At 45.7% G+C, this 24147-nt stretch overlaps 1 protein-coding gene across 1 annotated transcript in view; it reads right to left on the minus strand.

Moving 5' to 3' along the window:
* Positions 1 to 24147, minus strand: part of LOC130370457 (voltage-dependent calcium channel subunit alpha-2/delta-3-like) — a 135901-nt gene that overhangs the window by 90498 nt on the left and 21256 nt on the right. Inside the window, exons 3-4 of the mRNA XM_056576394.1 lie at positions 13517 to 13576; positions 1 to 12 (exon numbers count right to left, since the gene is read on the minus strand). The exon at positions 1 to 12 is cut by the window's left edge and continues 151 nt beyond it. Of these exons, the coding sequence (XP_056432369.1) occupies positions 1 to 12; positions 13517 to 13576 (72 nt within the window). The remainder of the gene's footprint in view (positions 13 to 13516; positions 13577 to 24147) is intronic.

Here is a 24147-nt window from a genome sequence, read left to right on the forward strand (position 1 = left end):
GAAGTACTCGTACTGCAAGACAGACCCACGGACATCAACAACCAACACTGTTTATGCGCCGCAAGACAGACTTACAGACACATCGACACCCAACACTGTTTATGTACTGCAAGACAAACCGAAGGACATCAACACCCAACACTGTTTATGTACTGCAAGACAGACCCATGGACATCAACACCCAACACTGTTTATGTACTGCAAGACAGACCCATGGACATCAACACCAAACACTGTTTATGTACTGCAAGACAGACCCATGGACATCAACACCCAACACTGTTTATTTACTGCAAGACAGACCCACAGGCATCAACACCCAACACCTTTCATAAGGTCCATGTTGGCCTGTGATTCTCCATTTGTCACAAAGTTCAGAGGAGCCGTCCTCCGATCAATGTCTTTTCTTCTCCTACTTTTTTTTTCCCGCCACTCGATAACATCCGAATTTGCTGAATCATGTCATCGGTGTTATCTGATGACTCAATCACTAACTAAAGTGCCGAGTCAGCACACCAGTTTGGCTTGGCCGAGGTAACCCGAGCCCTGGGATTATCCCCAGAGGTGTGCGAGGTTGGGTGGGTGAGGTGGGGGTGGGGGAGTGGAGGGGTGAGGGGCTGCTGAATGAGCAGAGCCCTGCTCCGGCGGTCCAGCCCTGATGCCGTGTTCACACTGCTGCTGCCGCAGCTCAGCGCTGCTCAGCCCTGTATTTTTAGGAGACGCTCACACAGAGGAGACTATTAATAAATCATCACCCAGGATAAATATAGCACGCATCGGCTCCTCTCAGTCCAGTGGGTCTGTAGGCAGAAACCGCTGCACACACACACACACACACACACACACACACACACACACACACACACACACACACACACACACACACACACACACACACACACACACACACACACACACACACACACACACACACACACATACACACACACACAAACACACACATACACACATGCGCATGCGTACAGGCACACATCCATACACGCCAGTTTCACATACACACACTACAGAGATGTCTGTGCGCCAGAGGAGATTTGAGTTTGCGGAGCTGCAGAGTAAAATTATGCAAAACATCTGAGGTGATGTCATCGTTGTACAACAGACAATAGAAAGGATTTGCTGTAATTTATTTAAAATGTATTATTAAAAAAAACATATTGTTATGAATATTTATGTTCCGGATTTAGAGTCGGCTGTTAAAGGCATGCTCACAATCATTGATTATTTAGTTTCACAGCAATTTGGGAGTTTTGGATCCGTTATACTCTAGATTCTACATTTTAGAGATAAACCGGGTATGATGTAGACATCCCTAGAGTGGCAGTATGATTAAAGTATATAATATTAAAAATACAAAGTTAACAGTGCAAGGCCTCATCCTACTTAAAGTGTATGAAATGAATGTTGTTATGGTTTTAAGATAAAATGCTGTGAATATAGCTTCTCTTGATATGCTAGAGGTTCGAGTGATATTGTTATGACATCAATAAATGCAATAAAAAAATAAGTCTCCAATGAAAAAGCTATTCTACTTGCTTCACAGTCAACTTTAAATATGATTTGAAAGAGTTCAATTCATACAGTTTGAATTGTTAAATGGGTTGACTTGGATAGTGATAGTTTTTCCCTGAATGATATTCTTTTTCTGAAAACATAGTCCAATTCACAAGTGCTCGGTTCAAAGTGTAGTCCACACAGTCCCTTCTGTAATCACCCGGCAAATAGAGTTTGAAGAGGACTCTTCTGAAGATGGCCTTCTCGGCGAGTAATGACAGCATTTTACTCCCGTTCCACATCCCCAATATCTATATCATCTTTCAGTGTTGGCTAGAAGGCTCTAGCCAACCCTCTCCATGCTTGCAACATTCGTTTTCTGCATCAAACCCATCCCCATAGCCTGCTGCAAAACATTGATAAAGCCATCAATTAAGCTTGTGAACGCAGCTCTATCCGTGTAATTAATCAGCCCTGGTTAGGCTTATTCGCGCTTCATCAAGGTGCGCCTCCGTTTGTATGTAATCTTCTATTTTTCTCTTTTATCCTGTTCCCTTGTTTGACCCTCACCTTACCCTCTTCTCCCTACGCAGGTCAGGGATCCAAATATAAAGAACCTATGATCGTAAGATGAACAAAGAGATGTGATGGATACATAAATATAGTTTTGCCTTCTGGTTTGCGCTTTTTTAATTCCATCACTGTGCTTCACTGTCCTTGCCTGAACCCTTAGAGCAATAACACTAAGGATTCTGGCTTAAAGCCACAGGCAAGACAATGTCATCTAACCGATGAAGATGCTGTGTTGGGACTGATAAGCAGCATTTGCTGCATTGTTATGAAGGAACCTCTTTAGATACAGATATCTCCATTGATACAAAGTAAAAATAGGAATAATATTAATCTTAAGTTACACTCCAGGCGGTTTCACCCAAGCAGATATTGTTATGATAATAAAGATAGACCTACATTGGATTGCCCTACTTATTCTCAGTTTTGTGTTCAATTATTGGTGTCCCCGCTAGGCGCAAAGATACACGCAAAATAATGTACATTTAAATTAAATGAAAACTGCCCACATATTGCATTGCACTAAAACTAATTTACGATGTTGTGGTATCCATGACGATGGCAGTAACACTGAGAGGTGCATAATTGTGTGAGTGTTACAAGGTGAATCCCCAGGGTGCTTAATCTGACCAAACTGCCCAGTGTGCAGCAGCAGAAGCCGCCTCCAGGCGATGGGAGACTTCAGACACTGTGTCGCATCCCAGAGTCTGCACTCCGAAACTGCCTGTCATATCCATTCACCACCGCCCACAAAACCCAGAGCATGTCTCTGTCTCTCCCTCTGTCTCTCGCTCGGTCTCTCTCTCCACAGGGAGCTGCCCTCAAAGGAAATGCTTAATTGATGATTAGCAACCTCATAAGCGCATAGGAGTCTCTCTGTTTCTCTTCCCCTTCCTCCTAGCACTCTCTGAACCCTTCCCTTTATGTATCATTCACTTCCTGCTGACAGGAAAGGCAGAGACTCACCGCCCCATGCACCTACAGTTCGACTGCAGTTTGGCTGACTGTGTATAGGTTTGGGCTGGTGTATATGCTGTTGGCCTGTCAGACCAACCACATAGACGTATATTGTAGTGCAGGTGGTCAGGTATATAAGAATAATTATACAACGGGTGGCTTATATCCAGCGATCTGTTTGGTTCCTAACTTCCATAAATTGTCGGCGAACCGCTCTAGCCGAGCCTTCTCTCGGAGGGACGCTAAAGTGTGTTGCATAGCGACCGTCGTGCATTTTGAAGGCAGCCAGGAGGGACTACTTTTTTGTATTCTTTAATAAAACAGCTACTTTGACTTTCTTTTTTTTTCTTTTTAAATGTAGTGTGTCTATGACTTTCGTTTTGCCATAATAGTAACCGTTGTATAAAAGCAATAGATCACTTCAGTCAGTGGTATGTGTGGTCATTATACCACTGTGAAGGGGGTCGCCGGCCCTTAACAGTGTTATAATGAGCACATACCACAGCCTGTCGTGATCTACTGCTTAAATAAACATGCAGGATTTACAACATTTTATTTATGTAAATCAAGTAAGCAATCACACAAGATTCTAAAGGCTGGAACACAACACTGTATTAATGGTAAATTAAGCAAAGTAACTTAATTTTGATGCAGCAAAGTAAAACCCCTTTGAAAGTTGCCTCGTCTTAAAGTTGTTTTATTAGTCTTTTGAAATCAAAAAAGGGTTTATTATATTAAATTACCCCTATAATTACCAAAGTAAAGTATACTCTTATCAATACGGCCCATTACATGACGACACCGCAGAGATTATAATCTAGGAACGCTTTCGAGATTACGATTTTCAATTAATAGCAAACCAGTGGGATGTTCTTCCTTAAAGCAATGTAATTGATGGATCCTACTTTGGATAATCGAAAACCCTTTTTCAATAACATGTTATACATGTATATGCATGGACGATTTAAACGATACATGCAGAAGCACAAGAAGAGCTACACAGACGGCCGTGCAGTGCTGATGTCTGAAGCTTTCAGTCTCAATTCTATCGCTCTCCGCCATACCTATACTTGTGGCAGTACTTTCACCTGCTGTGTGATTCATCCCAGACTGTGTCTAGACCGTCTTATCTCCCTAAGGCTCCCCACTCCATGCATCTCCTACTCATCTCCTACTCTCACTGCATAGGCACTCCCCGTCGCTTGATGCTGTGGCTTGGTGCTCAGGTGTGTATCAAACCTGTTATCTTTCTTAGTCGGATCACCCCATCTCCTCTCCTGTGTTTATATCTATGCATGTCCTTTAAATCTAGGGATTCATCTTCAAGCGCATCCTGACTGTTACCGTGTTGAAGGGCTTATAAAGCTGACATTCAAGTGACCAACCTATGTGTGGACCTAGTCTATCTGAGATCGTAGATGTAATGTATGAGTAAAGAATGCATAATAGCCCTCTCTGCCATGATCTGACGCCTGCACACGGTTTACCTCAGGTTATTCTGTGTCTGAGGAGGTCACTGACACCTTGAGAAGTAAGAATTTTAAATGTCAAAAAGCAGAGGTCAGATGTAGACTTCAGGACCGTAGACTGTATGGATTGAGAGGAGGGGAAAATAGGCGTTTGCTATCCTGTCAAAAGATAATTAACCAAAATTAACCTGCGTGTTAAATGCAATTATAAATCCATAGTGAGGAGTTAATGGGTGGCAGAAAGACGTTGACACACTTAGAACAAGACAACCCTTCTGCACTTTTACATTTTAGAGTGTATAGGCTCTAATTATGATTAAAATTGTGACGTTAATGGATGTGCATGCGTGCATGAGTGTGTGTGTTTATGAATGTGTGTTCTCAATGTGTGTGATGCGTTTATCCTTGTTTATCCTCCAGTGATAATACCATTGTCTTTGTATTTATCAATCCGTCTTTGCGTGCATGAAGGCACAGGCCCTAGTGAAATGTGTCGGTGAAGGTTTGTGTGTGTGTGTGTGTATTAATCTAACAACCACAGCAGGCTGACAATATGAAGTTGCCCATTCCTAGTTCCTACTAATGCATTCCATGATCACAGTGTTAACAGGCTGCTCTTCAAAGCTGACAAACATTATGCTGATGCACACGTAACATCGCTACCCACTCACTTAATGGACAACAGATGAATAGAGAGGAATACAAAGAGATGGATCATAACGGCAACAAAGGGTTAAGTAAAAATTCAGAATGCTACATTTCAAGTACCCACTTTACTTGCTTAGGATTGATTAAAATCTTGAAAGGGTTTATGCATAGTGTGTGTGTGTGTGTGTGTGTGTGTGTGTGTGTGTGTGTGTGTGTGTGTGTGTGTGTGTGTGTGTGTGTGTGCGTGCGTGCGTGCGTGCGTGCGTGCGTGCGTGCGTGCGTGCGTGCGTGCGTGCGTGCGTGCGTGCGTGCGTGCGTGCGCGCGTGCGTGCGTGCGTGCGCGTGCGTGCGTGTGGGGGGGGTTCACACATTTCAGGGATTAAGAGTTGACAGAGGATAACCTATAAAAATGTTTGTGCAGGCCCAAACACAGATAGGCCTACACACATTCACACAAGAACAAGAAATCATAACTAACAAGAGAGAGAGATAGAGAGAAAGAAAGGGAGAGAGCAAAAGAGAGAGAGAGAGAGAGAGAGAGAGAGAGAGAGAGAGAGAGAGAGAGAGAGAGAGAGAGAGAGAGAGAGAGAGAGAGAGAGAGAGAGAGAGAGAGAGAGAGGGACAGAGAGAGAGAGAGAGAGAGTATGGGAGAAATTAACCATTACTTTTTATATTAACTATGAGTATTATCAGGCCTATATATCATATAGATACATTAATAGTGGAAAGCAGCAAAATCACCTCTGAATTCATAGGAGAGCCTCACACGGCGCCAGAGAGTCTGGGGCCAAGGCGCACTGACTTCCACCTAATGTTTAGATTAACTGCGGATGATGACCACATACTTAAAGGAATGTATGGCTGACCGCTGTCCTAACTATAAAAAGAGATCTTATGTGCATGAAGTGGGCGGTCATACCATATGGAAAACAGCTTCGTTTGTGCGAATAAAAAAGACCGGGATCAGATAACCCGACAGTGTCATTGCAAACCTCACTCGGCTTCGTTGTTGCTTATTCGCAGGTAGCAATCAAAGTCTTGACAAAGTCTTTTGTCATCCTCGATCCGGACTCCTCGATTCCTCATGCTCTCTTAGTTAGTTTTTTTTTTTTTTTTTTTCTTTATTATTTCGCCATGTACACAGGTACTAGGAATTCTTTCTCTGCTTTTGACCCATCCGGGTAGCCGGTGAACACATACACACACACAGAGGTCCACACACATGGGGGCACACACATGGTGGCACACACATGGGGGCACACCGGCACTACCGGAGCAGTGGGCTGCCGCGGTACAGCGCCCGGAGAGCAGGTGGGGGTTTCAGATGCCTTGCTCAAGGGCACCTCATCCATGGATTTTCTCAGGATTCGAACTGGCCACCCTCCAGTTACCAGTCCAACTCCTTCACCAGTATGCCACGGTTGAAGTGATAGAATTTGGTTATTTTCTACCGCAAGAGAGACCGAGAGACAGAGACAACAACAGAGAGAGACAGAGAAAGAGAGAGCAGTAAAGATAGAGAGGAATCTTCTGGCATGTGCTTTTAACTCCTTGCTATTTTTCTCCATTTTCTCACCCTCATCTCCTAACTTTCCCCACCCTGACTGGAGTGGGCGGGCGTGAGGGAGAGAGAAGAGCCCTGTGCCCGCCATGGGGAGGGGAAAACAACCGGGGGACACGGCTACAGGTAATCAGCAAGTAAACAGATTGAGCAAACAGCCAGGAGGGAGGGCCCGCGATGGATTCATGCGCTCCGCATAAAACGCTTCGCCTTGGACCTGATTTGCTCTCCCACATCCCTGCTACAGGCATGGCTTACGCAGCGTCGCAAAAAATTGGGTCAAACCGGGTACCGAATACCGATATAGCAAAAAATAAAAAAAGAGGGTGAATTGGATTGGGCGAAACCTCACATACATTAATATAGTTGATAGAAAAGTCCATTGATGGTGGAAGTAGCATTTAAAAGGTTAGCTTTGTTGTTTTGGGTATTATGAGTATGCACCATGTTTGATGCTAGTTAATTTCCGTGTTAGTGTGTTTGTGCGTGCATTTGTGAGTAACGTTGAAACCACCCCAAAAAGCTTAATCTGTGACCTCACAAGGAGTACTAGCGGACATGCATAAGTCAAAAGCATTTTGAATGGACAGGTAGAGAGCCTCGGGCGTACAGTCCCTCTCAGAGGAAACATATAGGGTATTTCCTCTTCACTCCCTGTCTCTTGTGGATTGAAGCTCCATTTTTAGGCAACATTTCAAATGGTGATTGGCCATTTTACCACCCAGCTCCTAGCAGCCCTTTCATTGGCGGCAGAGGGCAGCGAGGGATACTGCTCTGTGTTTTCTTATTTGCATAAGCATTGTGGGGGAAAAAGAAGAGGGAGGAAAATGGCAACAGATTACCGTACCAATTTCACATGGAAGCAGAAGAGCTCTGGAAAAGAGAGATAAGGAAATTCCTATCAAACAGCTGCCAGCCAAATATGTATCCAATAGCCAAAAACACACATCAGTTTATAATAAAGCCCAAATAGCGATGAGGGAGGCTTCCCCTACAGCGTGGATACGGTATTTTTAGCACAGTTGGTGATAATTACCATGTATGCACCGCGTTCCACCAGCCAGTGCAATAATAAATACCACCATCAGAGTTCTGCACAACCACAACAACACACACAAATAGACACAAATAGACACTCACACATACACATATGTGCACACAAAGCACACACACAAAGATAAAAAAAAGCGGATGAGAGGAGAAGAATAATACTGTCTTTGATACATACAAACCATTAGCAGGAACATATAAGCAGCTGTAAGAGATCATGTTACAAATGCCCAAAGCCTGCCTTATCGTTATGCCATTGAGTAAAAACTGAGGCCTGGATCTTAACTATGCATGCAGAAATGTAACGCTTGTTCCCAATCCCGACCGAGTTGTATCATCATAGCCGTCATCACTTTGGTCCATCATCATCCCTATCGCTTCACTATACATACCACTATGCCTTGTCATGATTACCATATCATCTTCACCCTTATCCTCTTCTTCATCATCTTCCTCTTCCTCAGCCTCGGCACCATACTTTCTTGCCGCCTCTTCCATCTCCTAAGCCCTTTTAAGCCCTCCTCCAGATCATCTGCTCTCCCATCATGCACTATGCTCTGGTAGGTGTTGCGTTGACGGTGTTGCAGTCGTTGGGACCGCAGCGAGGGTTTGGGCAGTCAGCAGCCGTCCGCCCCGCGGCTGTGGCTTTAGCTGGTCGTTAATGTCGAGACAATGGGACACTCAGTCCACCACGGCCCTCTCCTCCTCTCTGCCTTGTAATCACCACCATAAAGCACCTGCCAGCCCGCCAGCACACACACACGCTGAATGGTAGGGACGGGCCGGGATACCGTTCGGACGGTATCCCCCCGGTACAGAATCTCGGCAAGACGCACTGTGGAGGAGGAGAACGAACCAGGGTCTGCTGTACAGTTCGTCCGTTTTGCGCAATGCATTGTTTTCACAGCAGATGGCGCAACCATTGTTTTGATAACTAGTAGTGTCGGTGTGTCCCTGACGTGGTCTCGTCATTTGACGACATCTTAAAAGCCTAGTAGAGTCAGAGTGAAGACATAACCCAATCTGTCCTTTGTTCCTTGGTCGGTAGTATTAAACGGTTGAGTTTGTTAATGGGTCTTTTACTTAGTTCGTAGTATTACAAGGAAACTAGACTTGATCTGATACTTCATTGACTTCCTGCGCTTTTTATATTTTTTGAACTCACCATTATTTTTTAAATAATGTTTAATACTGCCATTGGATGTTCATCAGTTCACTACTTTAAATATATTTGCGTCAATATTTGTTTCATGGCTTTATTGCAAAACAATTATTGCACAGTCAATCATACTCTTGTTGCAGTTTGCTTTTCATTACAGTGAGCCATGCACTGCAATATAACACCGTGAGATAATCCCATCCCTCTTTACCAGACTGCCCTTGTTATAAACTTGCATAAGTTATAGTCTAAACAGGATCAGACACACGTGTTAACACTTAGTCACATAGATAAACGCACACACACAGACACATATACAGACTTCAGCCATATACAGTATATACACTGTCAAATGGATGTGCACACAAACACATACACAGATATCTTCACACAAACAAACACACAAACACATACCCACAAAAGCTTACACACATTTACATGGATGAAAACACAAGCCAGAGAATCCATGAAGGCCAGAAATCAATGGTAGGATTGATTTGATCCTTTTAAAGTGTCAGTGAACCCCAAAGCGTTATCGTTAGAATGTCTTCCATGATCTTAAACATTAGAAATCCTATTTTTTTCCAGTCTCCAAAAACTAGTTTGTAATAGTTATTCTCTTCTCCGAGCTCCGGTCCTGTTGTTTCTGTAACATTGAGGGGCTTTTTGGATGCCCTTTGATGTTGTGACGAGGGGACACATAGGATAGGTGTGTGTGTGTGTGTGTGTGTGTGTGTGTGTGTGTGTGTGTGTGTGTGTGTGTGTGTGTGTGTGTGTGTGTGTGTGTGTGTGTGTGTGTGTGTGTGTGTGTGGAGCTCCGTCTGGTAAGCGGTTATTGTTTATGGAGGGATCCGAGAGAGGCACAAAGTATCATTACCAAAGTATATAGTGAGGTGTGTGGTGCATTTCATGAAGATCGATACTCAACACTCATACACACGATACGTACTAGCTCAAAGAAATCATAATCATTTGCCGGTGGTTGTAACCATGGGAACCACTCTTTCTTCCTAGAACTCTCAGCACCAAACATATTGTTCCGAATTCCATATTGTTCAAATTCGAGCTGAAACAGGGGGCTTACTTACACTTTAAATAGACAGGACGCAATTAAACCACCGGGCAGAAGTCAGCATGATGCCGAACAGTGCTGACACACACAGACACACAAATTCAACAAACTTACAGACGCACACACAAACACACACAACCACACTGATAAGTCCTTCCAGAGAGAACACTCTTACGTCAGCTTACTGTCATATGTTCAACTTGAAACTCTGCTGTTTCTGTTGCTGCAGTTCACCAGTTAAGTCCTGAACTCTGCTAAATGTGTTTCAAACTCACAAACAAGTTTGGAGGCACAGACTCTCATATATATACCCCATAATATTCCACACACTGTCCTGCAAGCACAAATGTTTTTGGATGCTCACACACAGACGCACACAGAGACACACAAACACACACACACACACAAATAACACACACATACAAACACAGCTGCTCTCTCACCATTAAAGTTGTTCAAATGGATTTCGTAGTATCATGAGAACAGAAGCTGAGTTTGTGGTGTGTAAGCGTGTGTAATGTGTAATACGATTAGAGTGTGCATGTCCAAGTGGATGGAACTGAGTCTGCTCCTCAAATGGTTCCGTTAATATGTTGGCAAGTACATGAGAAAATAAATCGAAGAACTATTATTTACAAAGTAGTTTAACTGCATCTGTCAAAAGGTTATTTGGCATGGCACCATTCCTTACTCAATATTCTATTTAATATAAATGTTCCTCTGGAAAGAACGTTAACCTACAGGATGACATGCCCGGTTGGGTGCGCAAACATGCATGGTTTGGGATGGATGAAAAAGGATGTGGGATTATGGAAAAGTTTTGAGTCTGAGCCCCATAATTATTCTAAACAGCATGAACAGGACGGTACTAAACATCCTTTGAAACACGACCAATGACAACTATTGATCAAATCTGTGATGGCAGGGGCCGAGTCAGCGCTGGATAGCAGAGAACAAAGTTAAACTCGGTAAAGATGTACAACGATGTACAACCTTTACTGCGATAAGGGGGAGAAGGGCGAGCGGTTGTTAAGCCCCCCCCCCAGCGCCATTCAATCTGGGAACAGCAGGGTTCCACCAGGACAAATGCCAGGGGAATCAGTGACCTTCCCCCCCGACGCACAATACTTAAACTAGCGGGAGCATGTCAAACACGTTGAGCCAATCGTGGCAGCCCCATCCAAAGGAGACGGGCAGAGTGAGCGGAGCGGCGCCGCCAGGGGCTGAGCCCAGGCGACAAACCCACTCGCTCCCAGGCGCCATTTTACATTCAACTCAGCTCGACATAAGGAAATCAACAAAAGGCCTAGGAGAGTTTAAAGCGTTAAAGTCATGATCTGCTGCTGAAGATGCAGTATGATAGGCGTATTGGTTTATTTTGTGTGAATAACCAGTTTTATTTTAAAAGCAAGATATACTAGATAGACAAATCAGGTACCAAAGAAAATACTTGTGTTAGGGCAGACATTCATGCATTCAATTTCACTAAGAGAAGGTGAGCTTACCCTGGGTTTATAAAGTACGGAGCCCCCCAAGGGACATGGAGGAAAAAAAAAAAATTGGTTGAAAATAAATAAATAAATAATGGTTTGCGAGATCTCGCAAATGGTTTGCGATATCTCGCAAAGACATTGCGAGATCTCGCAAAAGACTTTGCGAGATCTCGCAAAAGACTTTGCGAGATCTCGCAAACCATTTGCGAGATCTCGCAAAACTTTTCCGAGATATCTCCTACATTCACCATTCATAAAATTCCCCCTGCGCGCTCGCGCTCTGCCCTGTCTGTTACGAAGCGCGAAGCTGCCCCTGCATCTCTCTGCACGTTAGTTGGCGGGCCGAGCCCCTCCAACACACACGCACGCACGCACGCACGCACGCACGCACGCACGCACGCACGCACGCACGCACGCACGCACGCACGCACGCACGCACGCACGCACGCACGCACGCACGCACGCACGCACGCACGCACGCACGCACGCACGCACGCACGCACGCACGCACGCACGCACGCACGCACGCACGCACGCACGCACGCACGCACGCACGCACGCACGCACGCACGCACGCACGCACGCACGCACGCACGCACGCACGCACGCACGCACGCACGCACGCACGCACGCACGCACGCACGCACGCACGCACGCACGCACGCACGCACGCACGCACGCACGCACGCACGCACGCACGCACGCACGCACGCACGCACGCACGCACGCACGCACGCACGCACGCACGCACGCACGCACGCACGCACGCACGCACGCACGCACGCTACGCACGCACGCACGCACGCAACGCACGCACGCACGCACGCACGCACGCACGCACGCACAGCACGCACGCACGCACGCACGCACGCACGCACGCACGCACGCACGCACGCACGCACGCACGCACACAACACACACACACACACACACACACACACCACACACACACACACACACACACACACACACACACACACACACACACACACGCGAGAAGGAGGGGCTCGGCCCGCCAACTAACGTACAGAGAGATGCAGGGGCAGCTTCGCGCTTCGTAACAGACAGGGCAGAGCGCGAGCGCGCAGGGGGAATTTTATGAATGGTGAATGTAGGAGATATCTCGCAGTCTTTTGCGAGATCTCGCAAAGTCTTTGCGATATCTCGCAAAGTCTTTTGCGAGATCTCGCAAAATATTTGCGAGATCTCGCAAACCATTATTTATTTATTTATTTTCAACCAATTTTTTTTTTTCCTCCATGTCCCTTGGGGGGCTCCGTAATAAAGGTACAAAAAATATAAAATATATATATATATATATTACCGAACCAAACCAGAAACTGGGACTTTTATTCAAAATGATGTTGGGCGCACCAAATGCTATACCATGTCCACTGTTACATTTTCATTACTGCCATTGGAGAACTACTGTGGAAGTCTACTGACAGCAAAATAATGTTCAGCCTTAGAAGAATAGATGGTATGAGGATATTGTAGGTAGCATTAGTTCATGAACGGCTTTAGACAAACTAGGAATGTAGGATGTAGGAAGCACTAAGATAAAGTGACTTGATTAAATAAAGTTGGCTACACATGTGATTATGTTGAACAGAAGCCATTGTGTAAATAACCTGTATTGATTGAAAACGGTAACATTAATGATTGCCTCGCACACTTTCTGTGATTATTATTATTATGTTATTTCTAGTTATTTTTGTACCATTGTGTGAGACCATTCTGTTGGAATGCACCAGAGACCTACTGGTGTTCAGTGATCACACCGAAAATACCCTGCGCCCAAGCCATCAGCCCTGTGTGCGTGCAGATCAGCACCGTGCACACTGCACACACATACATACATATCAGTACAGTGCACGTGCACATCAGCACCGTGCAACCACACATCAGCACCGTGCACATTCACATCAGTGACATGCACGCCCACATCAGCAGCATGAACGCCCACATCAGTGCTGCTGCTGGAATGGTCTGGACATACATATTGATGTGCGCAATAAAGCCCACCTGGAGGTCAGGGTCCTCTTCGTGTTGGAGGTGGGCTTCCTCTGCTGCATCCACCAGCCTCTAGAGGAACAGACAGATGAGAAGAGAGAAGAGAAGCAAAGAGTAGAGAAAAGGAGATGAGAATACAACCAAAGACAGTATTACTGAGACTGTTGGCTATAAACGTTGGTCAGAAAAACATTATAAGGACAGCAGTTGATTTAAATTGTTCTTTTTGAAACAGCAATGGGACTTCCACAGTGACACAGGCACATACATCTACATACACCTACACACACACACAAACACACACACACACACACACACACACACACACACATGGACACATGCACATACAAGAACACACACAAACACGCAATCACACGATGGGGAGACTTTTGGCCATTTTGTGAAAAGAAGCTATTTTCCTAAATGGCTCAGCAGTCAAGGTAATGACTGCCTCAGGTTCTTTGGACAAGGCCACAACACACTCACACACAGCCACGCACACACAAACACATGGACTTGCACACACACACACACACACACACACACACACACACACACACACACACACACACACACACACACACACACACACACACACACACACACACACACACACACGCACACACCATCATCACACTCTCACTGGGAGACAGTCTGCTCTCATGTGTCATTCTCCCTCTCAGTCTCTCTCTCCATCCATCTCTCTCCTTCGCCTCTTCTATCACATACGACATCGCTATCTCTTTTGTTCCTGATTCTTAAATACATTCAACAAGTTATAAAACATACATTCATCGAAATACAAAATAGATATTTCCAATATATGTTCACTCTCGTGACAAAACTACATACAGAGAAAATGCACAACTAACAAAAAGGTTTCCGAAAAAACGTTAGCATGCTGCTGTCTGCTGATTTGTTCGCAACCGTTCACCGACACCATTCATTAGCTACAGATAGTATAACAGTCAGGCGATTCTTTGTGTGCCCTTTTACAAAGGGTGTTAGCCAAGAACCAAATGCTGATGTGAAGCATTCAAGGGTTGAAAGATTTGTATTTGAACTGGTCATCACACACACACACACACACACACACACACACACACACACACATACACACACAAACACAGAGACAACTCGCTTTGTCTCTGACCAGGATGTGATGCACATGGCTGAAGCTCACACGGCAAGTTATTTCTATCCGCCACAGCTGGCTGTGCTATCTGCGAGTTTTGGTAATGGAGTCTGTGTCGCATTTCCATTCAAATAGCTCCGCCAGTGCAATCCAATGCAATCAGCCAGCCTATTTTATCTTGTGGCGTGTGTTTATACGTGCATTTGTGTCTGTGAGGGTGCGTGTGTGTGTGTGTGTGTGTGTGTGCGTGTGTGTGTGCGTGTGTGTGTGCGTGTGTGTGTGGGTGTGTGTGTGTGTGTGTGTGTGTGCGTGTGTGTGTGTGTGTGTGTGTGTGTGTGTGTGTGTGTGTGTGTGTGTGTGTGTGTGTGTGTGTGTGTGTGTGTGTGTGTGTGTGTGTGTGTGTGTGTGCGTGTGCGTGTGCGTGTGTATGTTTGTGTGTGTGCACCTATGAGCATGCATGCATATGTTGGCGGCTTTGTGTATTTCTTTGTGCGGAAGAGTGACCAAAGTGTGAAAACTGGTTCTCCGTTCCCAGCAACACCCCCTGGCTACTGAGTCTCTCCTCACATCATTGCATTGCAACGTTCATGTAATGTTGTGGCTGGCGATAAGATCAGGACCACCTCTATCCTGCTCCTGCAGATATGGAGGAGATAAGGAGAAAAAATCCATCCGATTAGGCCAAGGCATCTGTGTGAGGCATGTCCATGATGAAACGGTGATGAAACGAGGTTTGGTGTGTCACCTTGATGTGTGTCCATTCGGGAGAGTGTATGCGTGAGGATGTGTTAGCATGCTTGTGTATGCTTATGCTCGCTTGTTGTGTGTGTCTGCTATCTTGGTGTGCAAGTGCATGTGTTTGTATGGTTTGTGTGTGTGCTAGAGAAACTATACGATTATGTAAAAAGAATTACAATTTGATAATTATGTCTGAAATTGTGTTTGCGACTATTCACTGCGAGAAACAGGTTATTGATTATCTCATTTTTCTGTAGCGGCTACAAAAAATAAGCAGTTTTTGATTATATATAATTGTGACAGGACCACAGAATTAAATGTATTTTTGTTTGCATGTTCACCTCAACGATTAGCCAATCGGAGCGGCCAAAACCAAGATTTTGAACAATATGCAATTAATTGTGCAGCCTTAATGCTTGTGTAGGGGGGTGATGTATGCTTGGGGGGAGGGTGGTGGTTTTGGGGGATAGGAGGGTCGAGTTTCAAGCCCCAGGGATAACAGAGAACGGGAAACAAACAGAGATGAGAACGAGAGAAATGAAGAGGGGATGGGGGAGGGCCGAGAGAGGAACATTCTCTAAAGGTCTCAGAGCTTAGCCTCAGACTTCCAGTGAAATGTCAAACGCTGGAAGAAAAGCACCTCTGTCGATCGGCGTGCCACTTTTGTGCGATGGTGTGTTTGGTGCATCATCTGGGTGTGGGTATGCGTGTGTATGGATGTTAGGATACTCACCCTTTGGCCTATTCACACTGGCGGATGCTTTTGCAAATGTCAATAATTTTATGGCGTTGTGTCTTTTTAGCTAATTCACCGTGGATGTGAATTTCTTCACCTTCCGTACTAATTTCTGTGAAAGTTCTTACACTTTGTTTGTCTTTTGAAAGAGAGAGGGTTTAGGTATGTTCACGTGTGTATAGTCATGTAAGGTAGTGTGCTTGGGGCTGCTGGAACATCAAACATCTCAGTTCTATAGTCTGTCTTGGTCTAATATCTATAAACCGATGACAATTAATGCAGACTGTGTAGGCAACGGGACAAGACATTGTTATCGTTCTGGTTTACGTTCGTAGTCCGTTTGTAGTCCTAATAGCGTTGACCAATCACGTTTGAGTCTGGTTGCATGCAGGAAAACAGTCTGCGGGAAGAGCGACAATCTCTGAACCCATCGAGTCTAGTAATAGTGCGATTTTGCTTTTAAATAGCATTGAGATCTGTTCATAGAGATTCACCAAAATGTCGTCTTGACCTGAACCACCTACACAAAATATCGATGTTTGTGTATTGTGTGGAGAAACGTTGGACTCTGCTGCCAATAAAAAAAAAAAACGTCTAAAGTGGCTAATCGGACTGTAAACATGACCCACCCCCGCCCACGCACGAGGAAGTCTTGATATCCGTTATCTGAGATTGGTCTTGGACGAGCACCTGGGCAAAGCCCTGAGAGCAAACACACGCACCCATGCACACACACACACACACGCATGCACGCACGCAGACACACATAAAGACAAAGACAATCATCCTGTCAGAAAAAAACAAAACTGTAAACGCATAATTTAACAACCTGACAAGCTAGCTGACAAAGTGCTAGCATACTGCTCCCATCAGCCATCTGGTCTAAATCAGCCAGCATCTTTTGTTCACTTTGGCTTCTACATCTAGATTTTGTTGTTGTTGAAACCTGTTAACAACAACAAACAACAAACATTAAGGTCTGAATGCTGTTTATGCGCATTCAGACCATAATTTAGGTCACAGCTGGTCTTGAGGTCACAATAACAAAACCGACCCTCGGTTAAACAGATATTTTGTAATTATTTGACAACAGAACACCTGATTTACACTTTCAATTTGCATTTAAAGTGTATGCTACTAGATCACTAAAATAAAGATATCGATTGTGCGTGTGTTTATATGCGTGTCTATAGGCCTATGTGTTGTTTTTTCTGTACGTTTGTGTGTCAGTCTGTGTGTGTCTGTGTGTGTGTGTGTGTGTGTGTGTGTGTGTGTGTGTGTGTGTGTGTGTGTGTGTGTGTGTGTGTGTGTGTGTGTGTGTGTGTGTGTGTGTGTGTGTGTGTGTGTGTGTGTGTGTGTGTGTGCCTTTACTTTTGTGTATGGTTTAGTGCATGTGTTTGTCTCCTGTGTATTTGAATAAGCCTGCAGTGCCTCAGCGTAAGGTCCTGCCAGAGTCTATAAGGCAGATTAAAAAGGGGAGAGGAAATTACTTTTTCTTCTCCAGTTGTTCTGTTGCAACGCCAGCCCAGTGTGAGATGATAGCAGTAATTAAACGGAGACTATCTGAATGGCAGGCCGTGTCTAACACACACACACACACACACACACACACACACACACACACACACACACACACACACACACACACACACACACACACACACACACACACACACACACACACACACACACACACACACACACACACACAAACCAGACAAAACACATTCTCACACACACACAAAATTACAAACACACAGACACAAAAACAAAACAAAGTCTTCAAAACGGACAAGCTAATGCACTGTATAAGCTCAAGAGGAAAGTGGGATGGCTATATGCAATAGGGCAGCTATTTGAGAAGTTGCCTTGTTGCCATTAGTTTAAAATTGAATCCTGGCATCATACAAGGTAACCATGGATTCCTTTGTATTTTTATCTTACATGGAATAGATCATGCCCGGAGAGTGAGAAATAAGTCGGCAAGAGGAGTTAAAGCTAGCAACAACAAAAATAAGAGACACAAACCTAGGGCCCTATCTTGCGTCCGGCGCAATTGACTTTCTCACTGGCACATGTGTCGTTTGCAACTGGCGCAGTGTTCTTTTCCCTCCTGCGCCACGCGTCGGTAAAGTAGGGAATGAACTTGCGCCCAAAGGGGCGGTTCGGCAAAAGGAGGAGGCGTGTTCTGGCGCAAACGTTCCCTGGTGCTATTTTGCAGTTTCAGAAAATCACTTGCGCCACAAACCAGGAAATACCTGGTTTAAAGTCAGTGGCGCGTTGTTCAGATGCTATTTTAAGGCCGCATGCATAATGTTGCTTGTGTACCTCGCGCATACACTTTGCTTCTCTCATCTACCTAGCCATACATTCTTGGTAAATTATTTGGGAAAGAACAGCTGATACAGCTGTAATAAGTTGTACTTTTAAATCAATGCATCTGCAAAAAACGTGTATATCTTTCTCATAGGAGACTGCAGACGTGCTGTCAAAATATCAACTCGTCAGAATCAAATGCTCTCATGGCTCTTAAAGGGGATGGGAGCTGGCACTCTCATTGTTTTTTTGCACGTTACGCCCAAACCACACCTACGGGTAATTAGGCTACTTCAGACCAACCCTTTTTAGATTTGCGCCGGGCGCAAGAGTAATATCTGCGCCAGTAAAATAGCAACATCCCCATAGAACCGCCCACAAAGCTACTTGCGCTTTGCGCTTCTCACTTGCGATTCAGACCGTTAAAATAGGGCCCCTAAAGTCCAATGGCAGACTAGTTCCAATTTGGAACACTTATAATCTTGTTTCGACCAATCATATTTGGTTACCAGCGAACACAATGTCGGCCAGCACTAGTAATCCTTTCTGGTGGGAAGACAACCTGGAATATCCTGTCCTGGCACAGAAGTGTCAATAATCTGTATACTTCTACAATTGTGTAGACATACACTGATTAAAATTCCCTGTAGAAACTGTCATCAACTCCTGTGAATGAGTTCCTCTTCGGTAGAATATATATCAGGAATCAAGGCGAACTCAGTCCATTTCAGATTCTGTTTTCCGGGCCAGGCTCTGTGCCATCTCCCCATAGCCAAGGCTGACCCGATAGTGATTTTAATAATGTTATCAATGAAATCACATCCAGATCCTAACTGACACATTCTACAAATGAAAAATGTGGGCCTATTGACTCTCCCAAAGCCCCTTCCACTCATGCCACCCAGCCAGTCGAGCTGCCCTAGCTCTCGTAAAACAGTTGCACAGCCAGTTTAGAGTGGACACAACACTGTTATTGAGTTTGTGAATCCTGAACGTCTCCCACCTACTGGGAGGGGCTAAATCGTACACATCTGTCTTAACCATCAGTGACATTCATAAGAACTGGCATATCAATGTGTAAATTATAAGTGAGTCAAATGCTCTGTGGGAGTACATGTTCTAGTGCTCCTGCCTGCCTCTGTATAAACCGATTTAGATTTAGACCGTTCATTCCTGACCCATCAGGACATCGCTACGCCGATTTGTTTTGGGACTCCTTCATCCCTGTCAATCACATTTGCACACATAGCACTTGTTCCAGTTCCACCATAGGTTTGCGAGTGCCATACCTGCTACAAGGCGGAGACAGGTAGGAGGGAGGGAGCCGAGTTTAACAGGGTCTTTTTGAGGGGTTGCATATTTCTTCTGCTCTTTAGAAGCGTACCTGCCACCCCCCCAACCAGGGAGCACAGCCCCAGATACGGAGGCTGATCTCAGGGTAGGAAGAAGAACACACCAAAACACAAGGAGATGCACCAAACACTTCACAAGACTAATGTAATGCCATTTGGCACTTGGATTAGAAAAAATGTGAAGGCTTTGCTACTTGTCCAGGAAGGACTATTCATTTTATCCGTCTAGACATCCATTACAGCGAGTTTCTATCAATAAATCATTGTCTGACACATTTAAGCTACATAACTAGGCTTTTCTGGCATTACTGCGACCAGCTGCAGTGCATGAGATTCTTAACATTTAGTTGCACACCAGTTCATCTCAGCAGCTACAGTTGCCGCGACATATATGCGACAATGAATACAGTCCGATTAACCCTTATAATGTGACCTTGTCTTTTGTTGCTTCCGGGGGCTAAAAACTGCAATCTACAGCTGCTGCATATCTTTCTAAAATAATCCTGATCAATGATCTTTATGGACCATAGGTATGGTACCTTCGGTCTCTGTGGAACCTGGTTAAAGCTCCCTTTCTAAGGCGAAAGGGCCTTGTCAAATACCCCGACCTAACTGTTGCTCATCTCCAACATGAGGAACTCTTACTGAAGCACTGACTTCCAAGAGATTGCTCACTTTACGTGATCCTCTTTACAGGCCTCTATACTTGGTGTGTTGGACAGGTCCGCCCACATGCCTGTCCATCACCACCTGTCTCATCTCCCTCTTGTGTCTCCCTTAACTGAGTGAGTGACGGGTCTTGCTGCTGGCTGGGCAGTGATGCTGCGGCCTCTGACCCATCCATTTGCCTCAGCCCACAGGCTCCATTAAACCATGCCCCCATTGTGCCTAACCTTTCCTTGTCCCTCTGAGGGCTCCAGCTTAAGAGGTTTAGGGTTAACAATGGGCCCGTGGAGCTACACAAATAAACTGGACATCACGACTTGAAAGTGTTTTCTTCCTTACAAATGTCACAACAATTAGGGATTTTTTTATTACATCTCATCCTCCTTCTTCCTTGACATTTATAATCCCATGGCTGCACATGGATTACCTTGCATGGAAACCAAAGCTTGTTTACATTCTCCTTAGTTCGTAAACAATCTTCCTTCCTCTGCTGTCAAAACGATTGGTTTGGCGGTCGCTGCTAAAGGCCTGAGCATAATAACGCATATGGGCTGATCATGGAAGGCGCTGACCTTAAAAAAGCTCATTAATTATGAATTATACCAAAAACCGGTCTAAGTTAGTGCTTACTGTCAAATACAGCTGACCTCAGCTAACATCTGCTGTCGGGGGGGGGGGGGGGAGAGCCAGTGAGAGAGAGTAAGAGAGAGACCAAGAGAGAGACTGCACTAGAGAGAGAGAGAGAGAGAGAGAGAGAGAGAGAGAGAGAGAGACAGAGAGAGAGAGAGAGAGAGAGAGAGAGAGAGAGAGACCAAGAGAGAGACTGCACTAGAGAGAGAGAGAGAGAGAGAGAGAGAGAGAGAGAGAGAGAGAGAGAGAGAGAGAGAGAGGGGGAGGTGGAGAAGAGGAGGACATGGCAGAGCTGCATGCATTATTGACTGGTAGCGCAAAGTTCAGGAAAAAAAATTCAGACAGCAGTACTTATAGTCTTGCCTCTGCGCATTTTTCTCCCTCTGGAGGGGGGGGGGGGTGGGATTCGGAGGCAGTGGCCTGATTCTGAATGTTCTCCCAAGGTAGAACGCAAACCAGAGAACCCTTCTGAACCCCCACGCAAGTAAGCGGGCACAGCCTCCTCATTGTGGACTGTGTGTTTTTAACATTGTACAGGGGGTCACCTCATGTCTGCTGCTTTTCAAGGTATTGTCTTATCTATGCTGACATGGTGAAGCAAATAACATGGTGTTCGATTTTTGATGCAAGGCACTTTGTTTTAAAAGGCCCATCGACTTGTGCCTTAGCCATGTCCCTCAGATTGAGAGCATTTCTCAGATCAAGAGATTTAACAAAGACATTAGATGGTATGCAAAACTATATTTTTGCTCAAGGAAGTTCTACAAATGTGGTTCTGCGGGATCAACATAAATGCTGAGGTATAGCTCTATAGCCGTCAGAGGATGATTTAAGAACTGTCCCATTGGCACAAGTCTGTGGGCCAATTCCTGGATCCCCTGGTCCCGCCAGAGTCCTGGTGCCCAAGGCTCAGGGAGACAGGGAGATGGCCTAGGATGGTCCGCGCCGGCCATCGATAACCCAAGCGACAGCCATTAATATGTTTAACGGGCCGGGGAGGGGGGGTTGCAACATCGACAGAACAGAAAAGTGCTCTGTGACACTTTACTTGGCTTGAGGTGCAAGACATCCAAAACAAGAGAAGGAGTGAGAGAGAGAGTGAGAGGGTGAGAAAAAGAGAATGTGGCATACTTTGAAGCATTAGACGCTGCCAATAATCAATACTATCGATCGAAGGTGGTTCACCCGCAAGATCAAGAAATTAAGCTTATCTCACCTCGCCTGCCTCTCGCTTTGACACACGTTCAACTCTGGCTACGTTTCACGTAATGTCTCTTGGTTTAGTGTGCACTTTCATCGCATACATCCTACGATACTGCCATTAAGTTATTGTTTACAACACAGCACACCCCAGACAAATGGCAGTGTCGCTCCTGTCATCTACTGGCTGACTATGAACCTCAACGAAAACCCATCATAGCAAATAACAACACACACACTCACGCACACAGACACAGACCCTTACACACACACACACACACACACACACACACACACACACAGACTGATACGAATGCACGCCTACACTCACACACACACACAGACCCTCCCAGAGGTGAGAGCAATTTGAGACAAGAGACAGGCAGCGAGATGTGTGAGAGTCCGCTGTGAGCCCACTGTGACAGTGAGATTTGTCTGGGGCTGTGTCAGTGTTTAAAGGAGGGAAAGAGGAAGAGGGAGTGATTTGAATGTATTGTTGTCAGATTTGAATGTTTTTGTTGTGTTATGTTTTATTGGATTGGCTTTTTTGGTACAAGGTGTGTTGCCAACTATTAGATAGTGATTTTCCTCACAGGGTCTATGATCTGTCACTAGCGCCGGAGACGTTCTCAATGTGTTTTACAATAATGGAAGCCTCCAATCCAGTCCTTCATCCCCCCCACCCCCCCTCCTCTCCTTCCATTCACCTCAGGCTGCTGTTGTTGAATATCAGCCTGACGGCTAACATTGACCTCACCTCATCCCACTCTCCCCCCTCCCCCTCGGAGAAAACCCTCCTGGCAATCACGGTTAAAATAACCTAGAATCCTCCTTCAATCTCATATTTACCTGCTTTGAAAATTCCACCGAATTAATCTTTGTCACCAACCTTAATTTTAAATAAAGAATACAAATTCCGACAAAGAAGATTGTCTCAGCAGCAGTCTAGACAGTGATAACAACAGGTCCATGGCTGAAGCAGCGTTAAAGGGGAGACGCCCAGCAGAGACGATCGCACCCTCAGCTTTGAAGTGCCTCTGTCACGTGAAACACAGCCACGCTTGACTTCAAAGACCCCATTACTACTGCCCTGTCCGCCTCGACCTCCACGAGAGAAAGCAGAGCGTTGATGTTCAAACTAAACGCTCCACCTGATAGGAGGACGGAGAGGAGAGAGGGGAGGAGAGGAGGAGAGAGTGGAGGAGAGGAGGAGAGAGTGGAGGAGAGGAAAGAGTGGAGGAGAGGAGGAGAGAGTGGAGGAGAGGAGAGAGTGGAGGAGAGGAGGAGAGAGTGGAGGAGAGGAGGAGAGAGTGGAGGAGAGGAGAGAGTGGAGGAGAGGAGGAGAGAGTGGAGGAGAGGAGAGAGTGGAGGAGAGGAGGAGAGAGTGGAGGAGAGGAGGAGAGAGTGGGGGAGAGGAGGAGAGAGTGGGGGAGAGGAGGAGAGAGAGTGGAGGAGAGGGGGAGAGAGTGGAGGAGAGGAGGAGAGTGTGGAGGAGAGGAGAGAGAGTGGAGGAAGAGGAGAGAGAGTGGGGGGAGAGGAGGAGAGAGTGGAGGGAGAGGGATGGAGAAGTGTGAGAGGAGAGGAGGCGAGAGTGGGGGGTAGTAGGAGAGAGGGAGGAGGGAGGAGAAAGGGAGGAGAGGAGGAGAGAGGGGAGGAGAGGAGAGGGGGAGGAGAGGAGGAGAGAGTGGAGGAGAGGAGGAGAGAGGGGAGGAGAGAGGAGAGAGTGGGGGAGAGGAGAGAGTGGAGGAGAGGAGGAGAGGTGGGGAGAGGAGGAGAGAGTGGAGGAGAGAGAGTGGGGAGAGGAGGAGAGAGTGGGGGAGAGGAGGAGAGAGTGGAGGAGAGGAGGAGAGTGTGGAGGAGAGGAGGAGAG

The sequence above is a fragment of the Gadus chalcogrammus genome, chromosome 1, assembly GCF_026213295.1.
Source record: "Gadus chalcogrammus isolate NIFS_2021 chromosome 1, NIFS_Gcha_1.0, whole genome shotgun sequence".
NCBI lineage: Eukaryota > Metazoa > Chordata > Actinopteri > Gadiformes > Gadidae > Gadus > Gadus chalcogrammus.